At 40.2% G+C, this 22,682-nt stretch overlaps 1 protein-coding gene and 1 long non-coding RNA gene across 7 annotated transcripts in view; one reads left to right on the top strand and one right to left on the bottom strand.

Moving 5' to 3' along the window:
* Nucleotides 1-332: 332 nt before the first annotated feature.
* LOC145716436 (uncharacterized) overlaps nt 333-22,682 on the bottom strand; it is a 32,787-nt gene continuing 10,437 nt past the window's right edge. Inside the window, exon 3 of the long non-coding RNA XR_014139063.1 lies at nt 333-385. This is a non-coding gene — a long non-coding RNA (uncharacterized LOC145716436). The remainder of the gene's footprint in view (nt 386-22,682) is intronic.
* RNF32 (ring finger protein 32) overlaps nt 370-22,682 on the top strand; it is a 36,913-nt gene continuing 14,600 nt past the window's right edge. For 3 of the 6 annotated variants that reach the window (XM_081799757.1, XM_081799760.1, XM_081799761.1), the window contains exons 1-6: nt 370-797; nt 1,736-2,000; nt 5,653-5,795; nt 15,241-15,273; nt 15,809-15,933; nt 16,112-16,220. In XM_081799757.1, coding sequence (XP_081655883.1) covers nt 783-797; nt 1,736-2,000; nt 5,653-5,795; nt 15,241-15,273; nt 15,809-15,933; nt 16,112-16,220 — 690 coding nt within the window. In that variant the 5' untranslated portion in view covers nt 370-782. The remainder of the gene's footprint in view (nt 798-1,735; nt 2,001-5,652; nt 5,796-15,240; nt 15,274-15,808; nt 15,934-16,111; nt 16,221-22,682) is intronic. The other 3 variants (XM_081799759.1, XM_081799758.1, XM_081799762.1) reach the window with 3 other exon arrangements.

The following is a 22,682-nucleotide window of genomic DNA, read 5'->3' as shown; positions in this document are numbered from 1 at the left end:
CCCTGACATTCTGTCCCTCTGTGTTCTGGACAGACTGCAGGCAGCCAGTACGCCCCGTGCATCCCAGTATATTCATTGCTCCCCTTCCCTCCTAAATAATAACCGTATGCCGAGTTCCTGAGTGCCTTTGTCCTCTGGTAACTGTAGTGTGGTTTGTTCACTTCCCTCTTCTCTGTCCTGCAAATCCCGGTTTAAATGTTCTCTCTTTAAGAGATATTTCACTTACTGGTCTGCCCGGGTGGCTCAGTCGGTTCAGCGTCTGCCTTCGACTCAGGTCATGATCTCAGGGTCCTGGGATGGAGTCTTGCATTGGGCTCCTTGCTCAGCAAGGAGTCTGCTTCTCCCTCTCCCTCTGTGCACGCTCTCTCTCTCAAATAAATAAAACCTTAAAAAAAAAAAAAAGTATTTCACTTACTATTCTCTGATCTTTTCAGTCTCAAATTTTGTTGTACTTATGTATAATATTATATTGAGTGATGGACTGTTCTCATTCAAATTCATATGCTCCCTCCAGCCAGCTGGAGATTTGAGGGCAGAGCCCCATCAGTCATGACTGGCTTGAATCCCGCCAGAATCACAGTGCGTAGCTTAGTGCTGTGCTCTGGCAGGCATTCCCATATCAGACTCTCAAACATACCTTCCCTCTAGACTTTATAAGAGATGTTTACATACACTCTAACTTTGACTTTCTGTTGATTATGTTTTTACAGTGGAAGAATTAAAGGAATGTGATATGATGATATAACTTGATATACCCAAGTAGCAGGTTTGCCTGACTCAGCATGTCAAAAAACAAGGTACAGAATCTTGTTTTAAAACAAATACAGTTTTAAATGAAATCTTGCCATCTGCAATGACGTGGATGGAACTGGAGGGGATTATGCTAAGCGAAATGAGTCAATCAGAGAAAGTCAGTTATATGATTTCACTCATATGTGGAATTTAAGAAACAAAACAGGATCAAAGGGGAAGGGATGGAAAAATAAAACAAGACGAAATCAGAGAGGGAGACAAACCGTAAGAGACTCTTAATCGTAATAAATAAACAGGTTTGCTGGTGGGGAGGGGGGTGGGGTAACTGGGTGATGGACATTAAGGAGGCACATGATGTAACAAGCACTGGGTATTCTATAAGACTGATGAATCACTGACCTCTGCCTCTGAAACTAATAATACATTATGTGCTAATTAATTGAATTTAAATTTAAGATTTTTTAAAAAATAAAACACTGTTTTACTCATGACTATAATTTAATCCAGCTGTTTGAAAGCATAAAAATATGGTTGCACATCTCGCTCCAATGAGGAACTGCCACAGTACCGACTGCAAGCACGTCATACATGCCCAGCAGTTTTGTTCCGCGTTGTTTTCTCCAAAAAAGCACATACTTAAATGCAAGATTCCCTTTCATATTACAGAAGCAAGATTCTGCCTAGAGTCTAATTTAATTGTAGTGAAACAGAATGTGTTCAGGCATGCACAGCTTTTATAGGTCATAATGAATTAATTCATATTATATTTAAGACCTCAGTAATTAAATGAAAAGATAGTACTATGTCACCAACATAAATGATGAGACTGGGCTTTCCCGCACTTATGTAACGTGGGCCAAGCATTATTCACTATTAGATTTGATCTAGTATGCCACCCGGATTGAGTATTAAAGCCTAAGTTTTCTTCCAAATGATACATTACATAATGTTCCATAGATAAGGTTTTTTTCCTACTTTTTAGGGTCATTCATCTAAACAAGGTAACTTAGCAGTCACTGCAGTTGCTTTACAAGATCACATTTTACATGATCTTCAACTTCGAAATCTTTCAATAGCAGATCATTCTAAGACAAAGGTACAAAAGAGAGAGAACAGATCCAAATCTCTAAAAAGAAATACAAAAGCAGTAATAGATACTGGACTTAAAAAAACTATACAAGGCCCTAAAGTGGAAGATCCAGAAAAAGAATATGTTCTTGATCCAAAACCACCACCATTAACTTTAGGTAAGTTAATCTTGTCATTCATTTTTTGGCTTATTAGAGCTAAGGAATCTAGTTGAGATTCATAGTATAATTTTTTCTGGAACAGAAATGATTCTAATTTATAATCTTACAGAAAGAATGTATGTACTAAAGTTTAAAAATGATGATGAGGACAATACAAGCAAGAAAACAAAGATAGTACTACATAGAATAAATAAAAATAGTAGAATACAATCAATATCCACTAATCCACATGGGCGGAAATCAACCAGTCAGTCAGTAATGGAAAAGAAAAAGCTCTTTCTTACAGTAGAATGACAACTAATAAATATATAGACAGGGGCCAGAAATAGAAAATCACCATCCGGCCAACAGCACAGTAAGAACAAGCATCGGTAGATGCTGAGACGCACGGTGTGGACACGGCCTCACAGCGTGCCCACACACCACAGAGGGAAGCAGGAAGCCCAGCCGCCCCCTGTTGATGACCCTGGGCCAGGAGCACCCTGACCACGTGACCCAAGTGCCATCACCAAAGGGGTACACGCCGACATGGCCCCCATCCCATGCTCTGAGAAAGGCGCAGCATCCCCTCCAGGGTATTCTTGCCAAAATGCATCTCTGAATTTAATCACGAGGAAACATCAGACCCACCCAAATTGACGGACAGTCTACACACTTCCTGGCCAGTACTCTTCAAAAGTGTCAAGAAAAGCAAATGAAGAGAGAGAAGCTGTCCCAGATAATAAGACACGAAGGGGACATGACAACTGAGTGTTATGTGTAATCGGTCCAAAAAAAGGACTTCAGTGACACAAGAATGAAACCCAGTAAGGAATACAGATTAATTGGCAGTATTCGATCAACGTTAATTTCTCGTTTTGATCATTGAACTAGGGTTATGAAAAAATTAACATTTGGGAAAACTGGGTAAAAGGCACATGAGGATTCTTTATACTGGCTTTACAACCTTTTGCAAGTCCCACATTATTTTAAACTGTAAATTTAGAAATAGAAAAGATTTTTAAATGATGCTGGGCATGGAAACTAGGTTTGTCTGGGGGCGTTGTGCCCTCGCGCAAGTGTGCTGGATGGAGGAGGTGCAGGGAAGCCTGCGGACTCAGCTGCATGGTATAGGGGGAGCCTGCTGCTACAGCAAGGCCAGGGGACACTCATTACTTCATTACTGCAGACAGTGATACTTGTATTCTAGGAAATGGCATAGCTCAAGAATGTGCAGAGGCTTGGAATGATGTTATACAGTCAGGTAGTGAATATCTTGTACATATATAATTTATGGAGATGATCAACTAGATCATCATAGTAAGTTTAGCAGGAAAGGTTTAAATTAGACATCAGGAAGGACTTCCCAATTTGTAAAATAAGTAAGGTTAAAAAGGAGAGTAAATGAATTATTCTTCCAGTAGCTCTTTATAAAAAAGAAATTTTTTACTATTATATATATTAGTTACCAATATGTGTTGAACCATATGCTCTTCATTATTATCTATACATCATATTGCACTTGGGTCTCTTCTTGCTGATTTTCTCGAGTTTTTTATGTACTCTACATATTAATTGATGTAGCCACTGAGAAGATCTCTCAGTCTGGCACCATCTTTTAATTTTATGTTATTTTATATTGAATAAAATGTTCATTCTGATTACTGTTAAATCCATCAGTTTTTCTCTTTATTGTTTATGCTTTGGGTGATTTAAGAAATCCTTAGCCATTCTGAGATCACAAAGATTTTCCCACATTTTCTTTATTTACCTTTACATTTTTGCCTTTCACATTTAGACCTCATCTAAATTTGCATACAGCATTGGCAAAATCAGTTGATATAAAAACTTACATTAGATTCTTCCCTCAAACCACTATCTACCTATCTTTTGCCTTTGCCAAGTTTTCCATGCTCATACAAGAGAGGGAGAAAGAGAGAGTCAGGATGTATGATTTGGGGTATGATCTGTTACTATGTCAGGATTTTACTGTTTTAATTCAAAATAGTTTTGTAATATGTCTTAATAACTGGCAGGAAAAGACCCAAAATTCATTCCCCCAAATCTCAGAAGTATATTCTTTCCACCCACTAAAATACAGTGGTGATCTTCTGATTTTATCTTTGTGGAGACATTCCTTCTGAAACCTTCCATTACTCTGCTCCCATATGCACCAGTTGTTCTGTGGGGCTGGTGCAGAGCCGTCAGCCTGGGATGTCTTCTCGGCATCACCTGTGGGCTGATTCCCTTTGGTTCTCTTGCACTGGATCCTCTCTCTGATGGCACAGCTTCTCCTTCTTAGTGTATACCCTCACTGGGGTGAAGTTGCTCCTCCAGCAGCTTCCGGGGAAAGAGTGCACAAGAGACCAGTGTACAAGCTTAGAGACACAAAGATGTCTTTATTCTCTTATGGTCCATTGTTTGCTAATGAAGAATTTCCATATGGGAGTCTTTCTCAGAGTTTTGAAAGGTTTGCCTTCTCATGTCTGTGTTGTTGGAGGTAAGTCTGATGTATTTCTGACTCCTGACCCTTTTTGAGACTTGTCTCTCTTTCTGTCTCTCTCACAAAACTTTGAGATCTGCTTTTTGTGCCTACACCTGTGACGTCTCATAGTGGCGGGATTTGGTGTGAATCCTTTGTTCTGGGCCCTCCTGGGGCCTCTCAAACTAGAAACTCACATCCTCTTCTAGGAAATGTTTTAGGCTATTTTAAGATCTTTACTCTTGATTTTCTGTTTTCTTTATGGAATGTCTGTCTTTCAGATGTCAGGCCTCCTAGACTGGTCCTTTAGTTTTCTTATCGTCAGTCTCCTGCTTTATCTCATCTTCCTACTTTCTATGGGATTACTGTAACTTCCTCTTCCAGTCTTTGAGTTGACTTTCACATTTCTACTGTAAGATTTTTGATTTTTAAGAGCTCTTTTTTGTACTCTTTTTTTTTAATGTTCCTGGTACAGCTTCCTGTTCTTGTTTTGTACACATAACACTTCACTTTCTATCCAAAGAAAGCCCACAGAGTGGCACTTTACCCATTCCCTCATTTGGAGGTGGCATGGGGGTGGACACTGGTGCTCAAGCCCCTGTCAGCACTGTGCCCCAGCTGCAGCAGCTCCCACAGGGACGTGAGCTCCATGTTTGATCCCCAGGGACACATGGTGGGCTCTCAAATATTGCTGAGATTGATCCTGATAATAATTATAAGTCCTAAGAATTTTTAGCAAGGGAAGAACCTGATTGATACGCATTCTGTGAAGGTCACTGGTGGCAAAAAAAAAAAGAAAGAAAAAGAGCTAAACTGGAAGAAGACAACACTGAAGACTGAAAGATAAATTAGGTGAAAAGTAAGAACCTTTGGCCAATACATGTGAAAACCTAGTATTCTTCAACTTTTCTTCCTGAAAATTGGATAGCAGTCCTGCCTACTATAGAGAATATCGTGAACATGAAATAGGGGAAGGCAATTCTTCATAAATAAAAGCATAAAACACAAATGGAAGGTATTATTACCATTGACTTCTATGCACCATGGAAGAGCAGTATTCCACATATGGTGGAAGTACGTGGTATGTTTTGCTTTCAAATTTGTTTACAAAATAATGTCATTAAACTATATATGAGTACTATATCCTAAATATATTGCAACTTCTATTTCATATTGTTTTAACTTTAGCACAGAAGCTGGGCTTGTTTGAACCTCCCCCACCACCACTATCCTCAGATGAATGGGAAAATGTGAAACAAAGATCCGTCCTGCAAGGGGACTCTGTGCAGCCATGCCCAATATGCAAAGAAGAATTTGAACTTCGCCCCCAGGTGTGTAGCCTGAAGATCAGATAAGCAGGCTTGGGGACTAGACCGAGCTGGAGCCTAAGATCCCAGGCTTCGTTTTTCTAGTTTCTTCCGCCTACGTGACCTCAAATACTTTTATAGTTTCTTTTCCATTAATTAAAGTGTGTGTGTGAGAAAGAGCTAAACACCCTCATTAAACAGTTTTGTTTATTTACTGAATGATATTCTCAAGTACAAAGTTCATACAAAAGGAATGCTCCCATTCCACTGGCTGGAAATAGCTGAGGAGCGACTGGAGACCTGCTAGGAGGAGCCCAGCGCAGGAAGAATGAAAGCAAATGGAAATTTTAAGTGTTTTATGAATTGAAATCATAAAAGAAAAGAAAAACTAGGGTTGAATATCTCCAAAGAATTTATATAAGAATCCTTAAGTAAAATCTTTTAATAATCTTTAATCATGAAACTTTATCACATAAGGTTGATGACATGCAGTCAATCTGGGTCATAGGTTTTTCTGTACTATGTCTAATCTACTGTAATCTTGTGGCGGTTAGGGACGCTTCCACCGCTAGAATTTTGCGTTTTGTTCTAAGCTAGTGGCCACTGTACAACAGTTTCCCACGTGTGCGGCATTGTGCTTCCTACAGAGCAAGCACTCGGACATTTGCTGGAAAAATACAGCAAATAGAGTCAAAGCAGGCCTAAAATTCATAGCCTGGGAACCTCGGGCTTTACTCGCTACCTGGCACTTAACTCTCAAACTTAATTTGTTTTAATGAGTTTCATCATTAACAAGTTAGTTCACAGTCATAAAACGTTTGTTCTTCACTAATTTGAATTCACAAGTTATTTTAAACACACTTATTGTATTCCAGTTCTCTATCAAGACCTAATCTTATGCATATGAAAGCTGGGTATCTTAGAAAAAATTTAGCCCTTAAACCACAGAATTATCATCTAGGATAATTTAGTATTTTAGTGTAGCAAGAGTTAATAGAACCACAAGGAGTCTTTCTGGCCCCAGCAACCTCTTCTTTAATTATGCTATAAATATTTAGCCTGTTGTATGAAGAATGAAAACTTACACTGCATATCTTAAGTGGGGCAGCAGGGGAATCAGGATGCATCATGCCCACCATTTCTTCCCTTCTGTTTTTTATAAATTTCTCACTAAATTCTTATTTTTGTTTGGTTAATAGATATAGATGCTTGTGTTTACTTTGCATTTTTAGTTATTGTCCTCGTGTTTAGGTTTTTCCTTCGTTAAACACAGTAGTTGGCATTTCCCCAGCATTTAATTATTTCAGAGGACTTCAGTTATTCTTGTGCATCGCTGACGGACGCATTATACCCATTTAACAGATGAGGAAATAAATCAGTTGATCCGCAGCAGGATGACTCAGGAAGTGTTCTCAAGGTCAGCTGGAGTCTAATCCCAACTTCTAGGACATTTTTAGTGTATTTACCACCACTTAATCATTTATTTTTATCTCAGAGAATGTTTTCCAATAACAAACATTTATGGACATTTAAAAGTATAATATTTTAAATATATGGAAGGACAGTGTTATTCAATACAGATCATCAAACATCTGTTGATAAAACATTCAAAGATTATTCTATAATGCATGAGGAGTTAAGATGGAGGAAGAGGAGGGGGACCCTAAGATTACCTTGTCCCTCGAACACAGCTAGATAATTATCAAATCATTCTGAACACCCAAGAAATTAATCTGAGGACTGAGGGAACAAAACCACACGTCTGTAAGTAGGGCAACCACCTTTTGGAGGGTAGGAAGTGCAGAGAGTTGATCTGGGAGAGATACAACGGTGGGTACTGCGGCGGGAAAGGAGCCCTGTTTACGAGACTACCGCAAGGTATTACACACAGCAGAGTGCAAAATCTCAAGTTTTAGGAGTCTGCCACCGCCGGGGTCATGCCTGGCTGAAACGTGCTCGGGTGGTAAGCAGGGTGGACCCAGGAGTGGTTAGGGTGGTCTGAGGATCAGACCTGGGTGCAAGAGGAACGGGTGGCATCAACATGCTTCACTCTTTCCAGGCGTAGGAGCTGGGGCTCCGCCCGCAGGCGATGCGCCTGGGCGCCAGCTCTCTGATCCACTTTGCCATAAACTCTGAACTGCTCTGTGGTCCTGCAACCACTCTCCTGGCGTGGTCCAGGCAAATGGCAAAAGCAAGAGAGACCCTCCCCCAGAGGAACAGTGTGGGTCCAAGCCACAGGAGTCCCTAAAATTTGTGGAGTTGTAAAACCCAGTCCCGCCTGGGATAAAAAAGCTCAGACACAGGCGGGCTGAAGGCAGGGATCTGAGGGAAGCTGGGAACACAGGAGGGGTGACTGATTGCCCTTCTGTGAGGGCTCACTGAAGAGTGAGGGGGAGCCAGGAACTTCAAGCTCCAGGGCTAGAGAGCAGGGCGCCGCCATATTCATCCTACCCAGGGAGCAAAACCGCGCCACCTAGTGGAGACTAGCGCTGCTTACACGAAGCCCCGCCCCCCTGCGCCCTGCAGGTGCTTTTCCACGGGAGCCTTCCACCTGAGAAGAGCGCAACAAGCCCCTCGCCCAGAAGGCCCGCACAAACATCTTGCAGGTAGCAAGTCTACTGATCACAGAGTACTGCAAAGCTTAATAAAGCTCTAAGGAAAACAGGATTTAGCTTCCTTTTTTTTTTTTCTCTTATTTTTCAATTCTTTATTTTTTTAATTTTTATGTATATATTTTATATATAGATTTTTTTTTTTTTTAGGTCTAGCTTCTTTTAACAAGTAGACCAAAACACACGCAGGATCTAGTTGTGTTTTTCTTTTTTTCTGCACAAAATGGTAAGATGGAGGAATTCACCCCAAAAGAAAGAACAGGAGGTAGAATTGATGGCCAGTGATTTTTTTCTTCAAATTTTTATTTAAATTCTAGTTAGTTAACATACAGTGAAATACTGGTTTCAGGAGTAGAATTCAGTGATTCATCACTTACATATAACACCCAGTGTTCAGTATGACAAGAGCCCCCCTTAATGCCCATCACCCATTTAGCCCATCCCCCACCCACATCCCTCCATCAACCCTCACTTTGTGCTCTATCTTTAAAAGTCTCTTGTGGTTTGTTTCCCTCTCTCTTTTTATCCTTCCCCCTCCCATATGTTCACCTGTATTGTTTCTTAAATTCCACATATGAGTGAAATCATATGGTATTTGTCTTTCTCTGACTTTTTTCACTTTGTGTAGTACATTCTAACTCCATCCATGTCATGGCGAATGGCAAGACTTCATTCTTTTTGATGGCTGAGTAATATTCCTTCGTGTATATATACCACATCTTCTTTATCCATTCATCAGTCAATGGATATTTTGGGCTCTTCCCATAGTTTGGCTATTGTTGATAGTATGGCCAGGGATTTATTCAATACAGATACATAAGTAAGATGTCTAAACTATAATTTAAAAAAACAATTATAAGGATACTAGTTGGGCTTGAAAAAAGCATAGAAGACTCTAGAGAATCCCTTACTGCAGAGAGAAAGAACTAAAATCTAGTCAGGATGAAATGTAAAATGCTATAACTGAGAGGTAAACCCAAATGGATGCCATAAAATGAGGATGGATGAAGTAGAGGAACAAATCAGTGATATAGAAGATAAAATTATGGAAAATAAGCTGAAAAGAAAGGTAATGGATCACCAAGGTAGACTTAAGGAACTTAGAGACTTATTAAAATGCAAAAACATTCATATTATAGGAGACCCAGAACGATGAAGAGAGAGATAAAGGGGCAGAAGGTTTATTTGAACAAATTATAGATGAAAACTTCCCTAATCTGGGGAAGGACACAGACATCAAAATCCAAGAAGCACAGAGAACTCCCATCAAATTCAACAAAAGCCGGCCATCACCAAGGCATATCATAGTCAAAATCACAAAATACACAGACAAGGAAACAATCCTGAAGGCAGCAAGGGGGAAAAAGTCCTTAACCTGTAAGGGACAACAGATCAGGTTCGCAGCACATCTGTCCACAGAAACTTGGCAGGCCAGAAAGGAGTGGAAAAAAATACTCAACATGCTGAATGGGAAAAATATGCAGCCAAGATACTCTATCCAGCAAGGCTCTCATTCAAAATGGAAGGAGAGACAAAGAATTTCCTGAACAAAAACTAAAGGAATTCGTGACCACTTGACCAGCCCTGCAAGAAATATTAAGGGGGACTCTTTGAGTGGGGGGAAAAAAGACCAGAGAATGTCACCAGAAACACCAACTCTACAGGTAACACAATGGCAATAAATTCCTATCTTTCAATAATCACTCTGAATGTAAATGGACTAAATACTCCAATCAAAAGCTACAGGGTATCAAAACGGATAAAAAAAACAAGATCCATCTATATGCTGCCTATAAGAGACTCATTTTAGACCTGCAGTTTAAAAGTGAGGGGATAGAGAATCATCTATCATGCTAATGGATATCAAAAGAAAACCAGAGTAGCCATACTTATATCAGACAAAGTAATGTATTTATTTATTCATTCAATCATTCATTCACTTATTTATTTATTTGAGACAGAGAGAGTGTGTGTGCACAAGCAAGGGGATGAGGGGCCAGGGGGAGAGGGAAAAGCAGACTCCTTGCTGAGCAGGGAGCCTGACTTGGGGCTCAATCCCAGGACCCTGAGATCATGAACCAAAGGCAGATGTTTCACTGACTAAGCCACCCCAGACAAACTAAATTTTAAAACGAAGACCATAACAAGAGATGAAGAAGAGCATTATATCATAATTAAGGGGTCTACCCATCAAGATCTAACAATGGTAAATATTTATGCCCCCAACTTAGGAGCACCCAAATATATAAATCAGATAATAATAAACATAAAGAGGGGCACCTGCATGGCTCAGTTGGTTAGGCATCCGACTCTTGATTTCAGTTCAGGTCATGATCTCAGGATCGTGAGATCGAGTCCCATGTCAGGCTCCATGCCAAACCTGCTTAGGATTCTCTCTCTCCCTCTCCCTCTGCCCCTCTCTGCCCCACTCGTACACACTCTCTCGAAAATAATAATAATAATAATAAACACAAAGAAACTCATTGATAATAATACAATAGTAGGCAACTTTAACACCCCACTTACAGCAAGGGACAGATCATCTAAGCAGAAAAACCACAAGGAAACAATGGCTTTGAGTGACACACTAGATCAGATGGACTTAAAAGATATATTCAGAACATTTCATCATAAAGCAGCAGAATACACATTCTTTTCAAGTGCACATGGAACATTCTCCAGAATAGATCACATACTAGGTCACAAATCAGCCCTCAACAAGTACAAAAAGATCGAGATCATACCATGCATATTTTCAGACCACAACACTATGAAACTTGAAGTCAACCACAAGAAAAAATTTGGAAAGACCACAAATACATGGAGGCTAAAGAACATCCCACTGAAGAATGAATGAGTTAACCAGGAAATTAAAGAAATTTAAAAAGTACATAGAAGCAAATGAAAATGAAAACACTACAGTCCAAAACCTTTGGATACAGCAAAGGCAGTCCTAAGAGGGAGGTATATTGCAATACAGGTCTACCTCAAGAAGCAAGAATTATTGGCACTTTATCAAGATAAAAAGCTTCTTTCTACACAGTGAAGGAAAAATCAACAAAACTAAAAGTCTACAGAATGGGAGAAGATATTTGCAAACAATATATGGGATAAAGGGTTAAGTATCCAAAATCTATGAAGAACTTAGCAAACTTAACACCCAAAAACCAAATAATCCAGTCAAGAAATGGGCAGAAGACATGAACAGACATTTCTCCAAAGAAGACATACAAATGGCCAACAGACACATGAAAAAATGCTCCACATCACTCAGCATCAGGGAAACAAATCAAAACCACAATGAGATACCACCTCACACCTGTCAGAATGGCTAAAATTAACATAAGAAACAACAGGTGTTAGAGATGATGTGGAGAAAGGGGAACCCTCTTGCCCTGTTGGTGGGAATGCAAACTGGTGCAGCCACTCTGGAAAACAGTATGGAGGTTCCTCAGAAGAGTTAAAAATAGAACTACCCTATGACCCAACAATTGCACTACTAGGTATTTATCCGAAGGATACAAAAATACAGATTTGAAGGGGTACATGCACCCCAATGTTTATAGCAGCATTATCAACAATAGCCAAACTATGGAGAGAGCCCAAATGCCCATCAACTAATGAATGGATAAAGAAAATGTACACACACACACACACAGAATATTACTCAGTTATCAAAAAGAATGAAATCTTGCCATTCACAATGACGTGGATGGAGCTAGAATGTATTATGCTAGTGAGTAAGTCAGAGAAAGACAAATACCATATGATCTCACTTATATGTGGACTTTAAGAAAGAAAACAGATGAACATATGGGAAGGGGAGTAAGGGAGAGAGGGAAATAAACCATAAGAGATTCTTAACAACAGAGAACAAACTGAGGGATGATGGAGGGAGGTGAGTAGGGGGATGGGATAGATGGATGAAGGGTATTAAGGAGGGCACTTTTTGTGATGAGCACTGGGTGTTGTATGTAATGATAAATCACTGAATATAGCACTGTAAACTAAGTAAAATTTAAATTAAAAAAAAAAGAAAGAAAAATCTCAAATACACAACCTAACCCTACACCTAAAGGAGCTAAAAAAGGAACAGCAAATAAAGCCTATAACCAGCAGAAGAAGGGAAAAAATAAAGATCAGAGCAGAAATAAATGATTTAGAAACAAACAATCAGCAGGTCAATGAAACTAAGAGCTGGTTTTTGAAAGAATTAATAAAACTAACCCCCACCCAGCCAGACTTATCAAAAAGAAAGAGAAAGGTCCCAAATAAACAAAATCATGAGTGAAAGAGGAGAGATCACAACCAACACCACAGAAATACAAATAATCCTAAGAGAATATTATGAAAAATTATATGCCAAAAAACTGGGCAATCTGAAAGAAATGAACAAATCCCTAGAAACCTACAAACTACCAAAACTGAAACAGGAAGAAATAGAAAATTTAAACAGACTCATAACCAGCAAATAATTGAATCAATAGTCAAAAATCTCCCAACAAACAAAAGTCCAGGGCCAGATGGCTTCCCAGGGGAATTCTACCAAACATTTAAAGAAGAATTAATACCTGTTCTTCTCAAATTGTTCCAAAAAATAGAAATGGAAGGAAAACTTCCAAACTCATTCTATGAGGCCAGCATTACCTTGATTCTAAAATCAAAGACCCCATCAAAAAAGGAGAATTACAGGCCAATATCCCTGATGAACATGGATGCAAAAATTCTCAACAAGATACTAGCAAATCAGATCCAATAGTACATTAAAAGGATTATTCCACCACAATCAAGTGGTATTTATTCCTGGGCTTCAGGGCTGGTTCTATATAGGCAAATCATTCAACATGATCACCACATTAATAAAAGAAAGGATAGGAACCATATGATACTCTCAATAGATGCAGAAAGAGCATTTGACAAAATACAGCATCAATTCTTGATAAAAACCCTCAACAAAATAGGGATAGATGGAACATAACATCATAAAGGTCATAAACAAAAGACCCACAGCTAATATCATCCTCAATGGGGTAAATTGAGAGCTTTTCCTCTACGGTCAGGAATAAGACAAGGATGTTCACTCTCACCACTGCTATTTAACACAGTACTGGAAGTCTTAGCCTCAGCAATCAGATAATGAAAAGAAATAAAAGGCATCCAAATCATCAAGGATTTGGACACAACATGATACTCCATATAGAAAACCCAAAAGACTCCACCAAAAAAAATGCTAGAACTAATACATGAATTCAGCAAAGTCACAGGATATGAAATCAACAAACAGAAATCATTGCATTTCTATACACCAATACCGAAGCAACAGGAAAAGAAATCAAGGAATTGATCCCATTTATAGTTACACCAAAAACCATAAGATACCTAGGAATAAACCTAACCGAAAAGGTAAATGATTTGTATTCTGAAAACTATAGCACACTTATGAAAGAAATTGAGGAAGACACAAAGAAATAGGAAAGCATTGCATACTCATGGATTGGAAGAACAAATAAAATGTCTGTGCCACCCAAAGCAATCTACACATTTAATGCAATCCCTATCAAAATACCACCAGCATTTTTTAAAGAACTAGAACAGACAATGGGAAACAAACCATTAAGAGACTCTTCAAGACAGAGAACACACTGAGGGTTGCTGGATGGAGGAGGGTGGGGGATGGGCTACATGAGTGATGAGTATTAAGGAGGGCTCTTGTGATGAGCACTGGGTGTTGTATGTAAGTGATAAATCACTGAATTCTACTCCTGAAACCAACATTGCACTGTATGTTCACTAAATAGAATTTAAATAAAAATTTGAAGAAATAAAAAGAATGGGGACTTGAGCACATAAAAGCCTATTAGATTAAATGGTGATAATTTAAAAGGACCCATATTACTAGGTTTTCCAGTTTAGGCTTATTGGCAGTAAGTCTCAAGTCAAGGTTTTATAACTTTGTGAGTTCTGTTTATTGCAATACTTCTTCCATTTGTCCTATTTAAGAAGGAAAGAGTAGAGTGGGGCGGGGGGGGTCACATTAAAAATGGGAAAATGTTACCAAGATCAGGTGGCCCAAGTGTCTGAGACTTCAGTCGTCCCAGGGAGTCCTGCCTGCCCTCCCTTCTCTTGGTCCCACACACTGGAGAGAAGCTCGCCCCCTCACCAGGCTCCCTCCATGCTTGTAGCTCCCTCGTGCTAGTGTCCTGCTATCATCCCCTGGCTCTCCTTCCAGAAGAGCCACCCACCTTCCTCCTCATCTTACAGCCCAGAGTATCACTGTGTGGTGGGGACTTTGGGTCACCGAGAGGTGACATTTTCTTGTGAGCATACTTTCCCCACATTTAAGAAAGAAAAGGTGATTCCTATGTCTCCAGGATTTATTTCTGAAACTCTCTGTTTCAATTTACGCATGTCGCAGTTAATAAGTGTGATGCTAAGCAATTGAGGAGTGCAGCTCAGTTGAACAAAGCCCTACCCTCTGCCCCTCCTTCCCCCACATCCCCAGTGTGGGCTGGGCCCTCCCCTCCCCACTCCAGCTTGCATCCTTTCTCATCTACCCAGGAAATAAAGCTATTTCACAAGTTGTAAATATACGCTAATTTTAATGGCTTACTAGCAAACATCATGTGTTTGATGTTTCAGATTGTTGTTAACTTAGTTTTTCTTGTTGAATTATATACATGTGCTGTGCTCAACTTAAACATTAGAAATATCAAGGTTATTAATCTGCTTTTTTAACTTTTCAAAGAAACAACGCAGCCTTTTAAGCATTCAGAATTTTTCTTTTAATTAATGCATTTATGCTGCTGTTCTTCTGACACGAATTTAAACTTCAAACCTCTTTGTCTTCCCGTGCACAGGTGCTGCTCACATGCTCACACGTGTTTCACAGAGTGAGTGACCACGTCCCCCCGCCCGCCCAAAGTGCGCAGCGCGTCAGCCGCGTAGCTCTTACTCAAAGTCTCCTAAGAAGAACCACTCATTTTATCCATAATCACCACTTGGTTAGAAATCTGACTTGAGGCTACGGTACAATTCATCCTGTTTTGAAGATCACGAATTTTATGTGACAAAAGAACCACACAACTGTTTGTATAACACAGTGCTGTTAGTAATGCCCATCAAAGTGAGTGACAGCTGGCTTCCTACGACTTGACTGCACGGTAGCCTTCCACACTGGGATCATCTACCTTGACACAAGCGGTTTTCACAAGTTTATGATGTATCTGCCTGTATGTTCTTGTAAAATTTCATTTTTGGAACAAGTTTCATGAGGAAGGTGTTAACTGATGAAACTTCTTCCCTTTATAATCTAAATTGGACCGTCTCATAATTAAGAGAGAAAAGAACACTATAATTACATTAGAAGTAAAAATGTTATTTATAAGTAATTGCTTATAAAATTTTAAGTGAAATGTTTTTCTTCAGGCATGCCTCCAGGCTTTTGAAAAGTTCGCAAATAAAAAAACCTGCCCTCTCTGCAGAAAGAGCCAGTATCAAACCAGAGTGATTCACGACGGAGCCCGGCTATTCAAAATAAAGTGTGCGACAAGGTAGGAAGGGTCCCCCTCGCCCGCGGACACTCTGTGGCAGCGCCAGGTGATGACTCATTTTAAAGGAAGGAGGGATTTTGCCTCCCTCCTTGGCCACTGCCTCCCCAGGGCCTCACCCTGTTTTGAAATACCTGTTAAGGCCATTCTGAGTGAGTCATTTCAAACATCTGTGTTCTAGGATCCAAGCCTGCTGGAGGGGACACGTGGTCAGGAAGTGGTACCAAGACCTGAGGCGAAAGGTACCTCCCACAGATGCCAAGTTGAGGCGAAAATTCTTTGAAGAAAAGGTAGGTCAAGATCCTTGATTCTCTAATAGTATGTGCCCACCAGTGATTCACTGGGCTCAGGGAGGCCTGCAAAGGCAGTGAAGCCCAAAGACCCCCCTCATTTGTAGGCTTCTTACAAATGTTTGAGATGCTGCTAAAAACCCCATTCAACATAAACTGGCTTTCCAACCCAGGCAGTAAAATACTTCTAGATTTTCTTTTCTAGTTAAATCATAAAATTCATAAAATTGGAAGAAGATCAAATTCAAAACAACTTTGGTTTGGCCATTTCGTGACACTTACTTAAATAATCTCTTCAGATAAAGGAATGGATAAAGCTTAAGTTTTTCACATCCCCTGAACTGCATGTTAAAAATTTTTCATTTAAAAATAAAGCTCCCACTGTGCTACAGTTTTACCGGAGTGTCTCTTTGGGGCCTCACGGGGTCACCAAAATGTGAGAGTTTCAGAAATAAATAACCTCGGTTTCTACCCTCTCTTTCAACCCATTTTCTAGCTTTTGTGTTTATTTTTTGGCTTACCAGTTTTCCATCACTGTACCCCATATGAAAAGGATGGGTGTGGGAGAGCGAAGGAGCCAGCTGAGCCCGGGCTCCAGCCTCAGTCCTGCCCTCATTAGCTGGTGGCCCCAGGCAAAGCCTCCGTCTCCTCGTCTGTGACAGGACAGTAATGACCTGGACCCTGCAGCACTGCTCTAAGAATAGTGTGCGGTGGGCCCGTGAGATGCACGACCATTATGTCGGTATGTTGTCCGAGTTCACCTTTATGGTAACTGCTTCAGATTTCATCATAGTCCGTACTGTTTGTGACAGCACTGTATGAGAGAATGGTGTTCTGACGTCACGTTAGCTTTAAATCACGAAGATAAAACTCACAGTTGCACTTTCCTGTAATCATTGTTTATGGAAGTATCCCTTACTCATTTATTTAGATCTTCCCTACACTTACTTGTTTTGTGAGCCTACACTCCCATTTGGAATAATGAGTGATAGAAGATGACCCTTTATTGTATAAAGAGATCCCCTTTCATCCCCTTTCTCCCCCTAACTGTTCTGTCCTTCAGCATGTGAAGCCTAAGAGACCTCAGTCCTTTGCTCTGGGGGGAAGAGGCTGATGTTCACCATATGCTTCATGGTTTTAATCAGACTCCCAATCTGACCTTCTCGGGCTGAGGTGCTGTCTCCCTGTGCATCTTGTAACCTCACCATCCTTATTTGTGCCCTGGGTGAGAGGCTTCTTGAGAGTGCCCAGGACTGCATAGGGATCCTGAAACTAAGCGCATTTAGGCTCGACTCTCAAACAGGATGAAGCCAGAGTTTCCCAGTGCCCTTCCTGATCACTCAAGTAGTTGGTCCAAGCAATGCAGTCATCAGTGTGTGCAAGAGAAAATCGGGATATTGGCTGGTTGTGATGTCATTAAATCTCAGATTTAATTAAGAAAATACACTTATCTGCCCTCAAGAGTAGGACAACATTCAATGCAATATATGAATAAATAACCCTAAAATCCTGTATATCTTGAAGACAAAAAGACTGAACCACTGGTGGAAAGATGAGCCTGTATGGCAGGGCAGCCTGAGCGCTGGGTGGAGAAGCTGAGAGCGCTGCCCTGCCCTGCAGCAGGAGGGGTCCGCCCCAGCCGACACAGGTGCGGGGGCTCTGGGGGATGGACAGCACCCGCAGCAGTACCTGCTGGTCGCTGAAGTAGAGACAGGTGGGGGGAGAGCAGAGGCTATGGAGAGAGAATCTGCCATTCTACATGAGAATAAGAAAAACTGTATTTTCTGAGTCATTCATGCACCTTATGGCATGAATTGGGGAGCAAAGGATATTTAAGGAAAGGGGACAGAGTCCTAGTGAAAGCTCCCCTTCCCATTTCTGCTTGTGGGGTGGACATGAGAAAAGCTTTGCATTGTTGTTCAGCACCATCCATTTGACAGAAGAAACAGCAAATCCGCTATAACTCCTGAGAACTTATTGGATAAAAAGAATGTGTGCCACCTTCATCTTTCTTGGACAGTGAGCCTTTGCTCTAACTACTTAGAAAGTGGTATGCTGACCTCCTGTCTCCATCTCTACTCCTCTGACCTCTGTATCTGGTTTTAAAAAGTCCTTGTCTGTAGACCAAGATAATGGATTCAACCTAACTTGGAGTCTTCAATGCTACTCCCCATGGTAAACCTGTCTTTTGGGCAGTTTATCAATTCCTCAGCAACGTCTTCCTTCTCCATCAGAGACTGGTAGTCTCTTGAGGGGTCACTCACGTTCAAGTCAGTGAGCGACTGTGTCCCCGGTGAGTGTTCATCCTTCTCATACGCTCTCCTCATGCTCTCCTCTATTCTGTGGTCTGATAGTAATTGTAATACAATATTACTCCTAGTAATTCTAATGGAATACTGTCTTGGCTTTCAAATCAGAAATCACTGATTTTTTTCCTCTTACAAAATTTTAATTACAGATGACAGTCATTTTAGCTTATGTGTATAAATATTTTTTCATTTGCATACATCATCTTATTATAATTTTTGAAAATATAGGCTACACTCTGCTTTTACATAAAGCAGAGTTGTGAGACTTGACTGATTATATATCTACAGAAAAACACAAACACACAGACGTGCACACACACACTTGGTAAAGATACACACTGTAATTCAGATCATTCTTCCCCAGAAATATTGATTTAGTGTTATACTCAATTTGTTGCACAAATAGGCATTTTATAATTGCTTCAGCTATCTATTGTTTTAGTTACCTCTATAATCCTCAGCTCTCTCTGCTAGTTTTCTAAATGTTCTCTGCAATTTCTTCATTCCTTACTCTACTCACTTATCCCATTTGGCCATAAACATTGAAATCTATAAACCTAAACCTCATTTTATTTTTTTTAATCCACTTAGTTAACCTACGGTGTAATAGTATCAGATTAGAATTTAGTGATTCAACACTTCCATACACCACCCAGTGCTCATCACAACCAGTGCCCTCTTTAATCCCTATCACCTATTTAACCCATGCTTCCACCCACCTCCCCTATGGCAACCATCAGTTTGTTCTCTAGAGTTAAGAGTCTGTTTCTTGGTTTGCATCACTCTTTTATCCCCTTTGTTAATTTGTTTTGTTTCTTAAGTTGCACGTATCAGTGAGATCATGTGGTATTTGTCTTCCTCTGATTGCTTTTCGCTTAGCATAATACCCTCTAGCTCCCTCCGTGTTATTGCAAATGGCAAGATTTCCTTCTTTTTGGTGGCTGCGTAATATTCCACTGTATGTATACACCACATCTTCTTTCTCCATTCATCAGTTGATGACACTTGGGCTGCTTCCATATCTTGGCTATTACAAATAATGCTGCAATAAACATAGGGGTGCATGTATCCCTTTGAATTAGTGTTTTTGTATTTGGGGGGTAAATACCCAGTAGTGCAATTACTAGGTCATACGGTCACTGTAGTGCTGATTATTTCCTTCACTGTGCAGAAGCTTTTTATTTTGATGTAGTCCCAGTAGTTTATCTTTGCTTTTGTTTCTTCAGGAAACATATCTAGAAAAAGTTGCTATGGCCAACATCAGAGAAATTACTGCTTGTGTTCTCTGCAAGGATTTTTATGGTTTCAGGTCTCACATTTAGGTCCTTAATCCATTTTGATTTTATTTTTGTGTGTGGTGTAAGAAAGTGGACCAGTTTCATTCTTCTGCATGTTGCTGTCCAGTTTTCCCAACACCATTTGTTGAAGAGACTGTCTTTTTCCCATTGGATATTCTTTCCTTCTTTATTGAAGATTAATTGACATATAATTGTAGGTTTATTCCTGGGTTCTCTGTTCTGTTCCATTGATCTATGTGTCTATTTTTGTGCCAGCACCATACTTGTTTGATCACTACAGCTTTGTAATAGAGCTTGAAGTCTGGAATCATGATGCCTCCAGCTTTGCTCTTCTTTTTCAAAATTGCTTTGGCTGTTCAGGGTCTTTTGTGGTTCCATACAAATTTTAGGATTGCCAAACCTCATTTTATTTTTTTTTAAAGATTTTATTTATTTATTCATAAGAGACAGAGAGAGAGGCAGAGGGAGAAGCAGGCTCCCTGCTGAGCAAGGAGCCCGATATGGGACTCAATCCCAGGACCCTGAGATCATGACCTGAGCCAAAGGCAGATGCTTAACCATCTGAGCCACCGAGGTGCCCACCAAACCTCATTTTAAATAAATGAAGACAGGGCCTGGGTGGCTCAGTTGGTTAAGCATCTGACTCTTGACTTTAGCTCAGGTCATGATCTCAGGGTTATAAGATCAAACCTCATGTTGGGCTCCACGCTGAGTGTGGAGCCTGCTTAAGATTCTTCTCTCCCTCTGCCCCTCCCCCCACGCTGGCTCTTGCCCTAAATAAATAAATAATGACATCATTTACTGTCAGATAGTGTATTAGTAGTAGGTACATACTCTTGTCATTGTTCTGGTTGCCTGTATGGGTACATGCCTTACACAGCTGTCTTCCCTTATCCCTGGGGGATATGTTCCAACACCCCCAGTCGATGCCTGAAACCGCAGATGGTACCAAGCCCTGTATAGACTACGTTCTTTCCTATACATACATACCTATGATAAAATTCAATTTCTAAATTAGGCACAGTAAGAAATGAACAACAAATAATAAAATAGAACACTTATAACGATATACCGTAATAAAAGTTATGTGACTCTGGACTCTCTCTCTCAATATATCTTACTGTCCTGCACTCACCCTTCTTGTAATGACCTGAGATGACGAAATGCCCCCGGGATGAGATGAAGGGAGGTGAGTGACGCAGGCGTGTGACACAGCGTCAGCCTAGCCTGACCTTCTGACGATGTGTCAGGGGAGGGCCATCTGCTCCAGGACCATGGTTGGCAACGGGTAACCAAAACTGTGAAAGGCGAGACTGCAGAGAAGGGGACAGCTGTGTGTCTGAATGTCTATGTGGTCAGAGCCCAGAGGCTGTCCTTTCTTACAGAGACCACTTCTTAGTCATTTAGTGAATGGCTCTTGCAATTTAATGAATTTTTCCTACCTTTTTCAAACTCTCCTGCTGACCACTGGCATGGTCTAGGACATGTAAATCTATAATTTTAATTTATAATTTTAAATGCCAATGTGTTTTAATGAAATCTGAAACTTACTGAACTAGTCTATTGAATTTCACATTACCCAGGATTGTATAGATGCATCCAGACCATGTGGATATATACACAAGTGATAGTTTGTGGAGAACTTATATCAATAAATTAAATTACTATAAACTACTGGGTGAAAGATTGTTGAGGAATAGGATATTCACACAGTCTCAAAGTATCGATCCACACATTACATATAATTTACAAAGAGTATGATAAGTCTTTACATTGGAAAGGTCTAACAGACCTCTCAACCCAACAAATGAAATTACCAATAACTGGACAAATTGACACCATGTGCTCCTAATGTGCACGGAATGCACCAGAACAAAACATCACCTTTGTACTTCCATGCCAAAAATGCTTAATCTGAACCCAGTCAAGACAGCATGTGAGCAGGTAAATCCAAAATGAGGAATATCCTGTAAAACAGCTGGCTTGGACTATAAAATATCAATGTCATAAAGACAAAAGAAATGGCTGAGGAATGTTCTAGAATAAAGAACTCTGAGAACTATAAAATTAAGATGTAATGACAGGTCTTTGGTTGGCTCCTGGATCAAAACTAAAACAAAAACGTGTGATAACTGGGATATTTGAGAGTGTGAATATAGATCGTTCTTATGATGGCAGTATGTCAATGTTAAATCTCTGCAGTGCGTTTACGGTATTGCTGCTGTCAGGTTTGGTGTCCTGGTTCTTAGGAGGCACATGCAGAAGGACTTAGGTAGAGGCAGTGTGTGGTGATGTTTGCAGCTAACCCTTAAAGAGGTCACACACTCAGACATATGTGCATACATACAGAAGAGAGAATACACTGTAGCAAAATGTTAACAACTAAAATGTAAGGATAAACTCTAGCAGTGCTGGAGTAGAATGCACAGTTTCTAAATCCAAGGCAGTGGACTGGGAATCAGAAGGAAAGGGAGGATGGGAGAAGAAAGAGAGAGGGTATAAACAGAAATAGATTTCATAACTTATACCAAAATATACTCTGTATGAAACAGTTAAACAGGAAAATGAAACATAATGCTTTTAGAAGAAAGCATTATAAATTTATGATCTGGGAGTGGGAAAGACCTTTCTAGTAGGATTTTAAAACCACACACACAGGGCGCCTGGGTGGCTCAGTTGGTTAAGCGACTGCCTTCGGCTCAGGTCATGATCCTGGAGTCCCGGGATCGAGTCCCACATCGGGCTCCCTGCTCAGCGGGGGGTCTGCTTCTCCCTCTGACCCTCTTCCCTCTCGTGCTCTCTGTCTCTCATTCTCTCTCTCAAATAAATAAATAAAATCTTTAAAAAAAAAAAAA

The sequence above is a fragment of the Leptonychotes weddellii genome, chromosome 12 (genome assembly GCF_054177405.1).
Source record: "Leptonychotes weddellii isolate Sample4059 chromosome 12, ASM5417740v2, whole genome shotgun sequence".
NCBI classification, from domain to species: domain Eukaryota; kingdom Metazoa; phylum Chordata; class Mammalia; order Carnivora; family Phocidae; genus Leptonychotes; species Leptonychotes weddellii.
The sequence above is the reverse complement of the archived record's forward strand: the minus strand, read 5'-3'. Positions and strand labels throughout refer to the sequence as shown.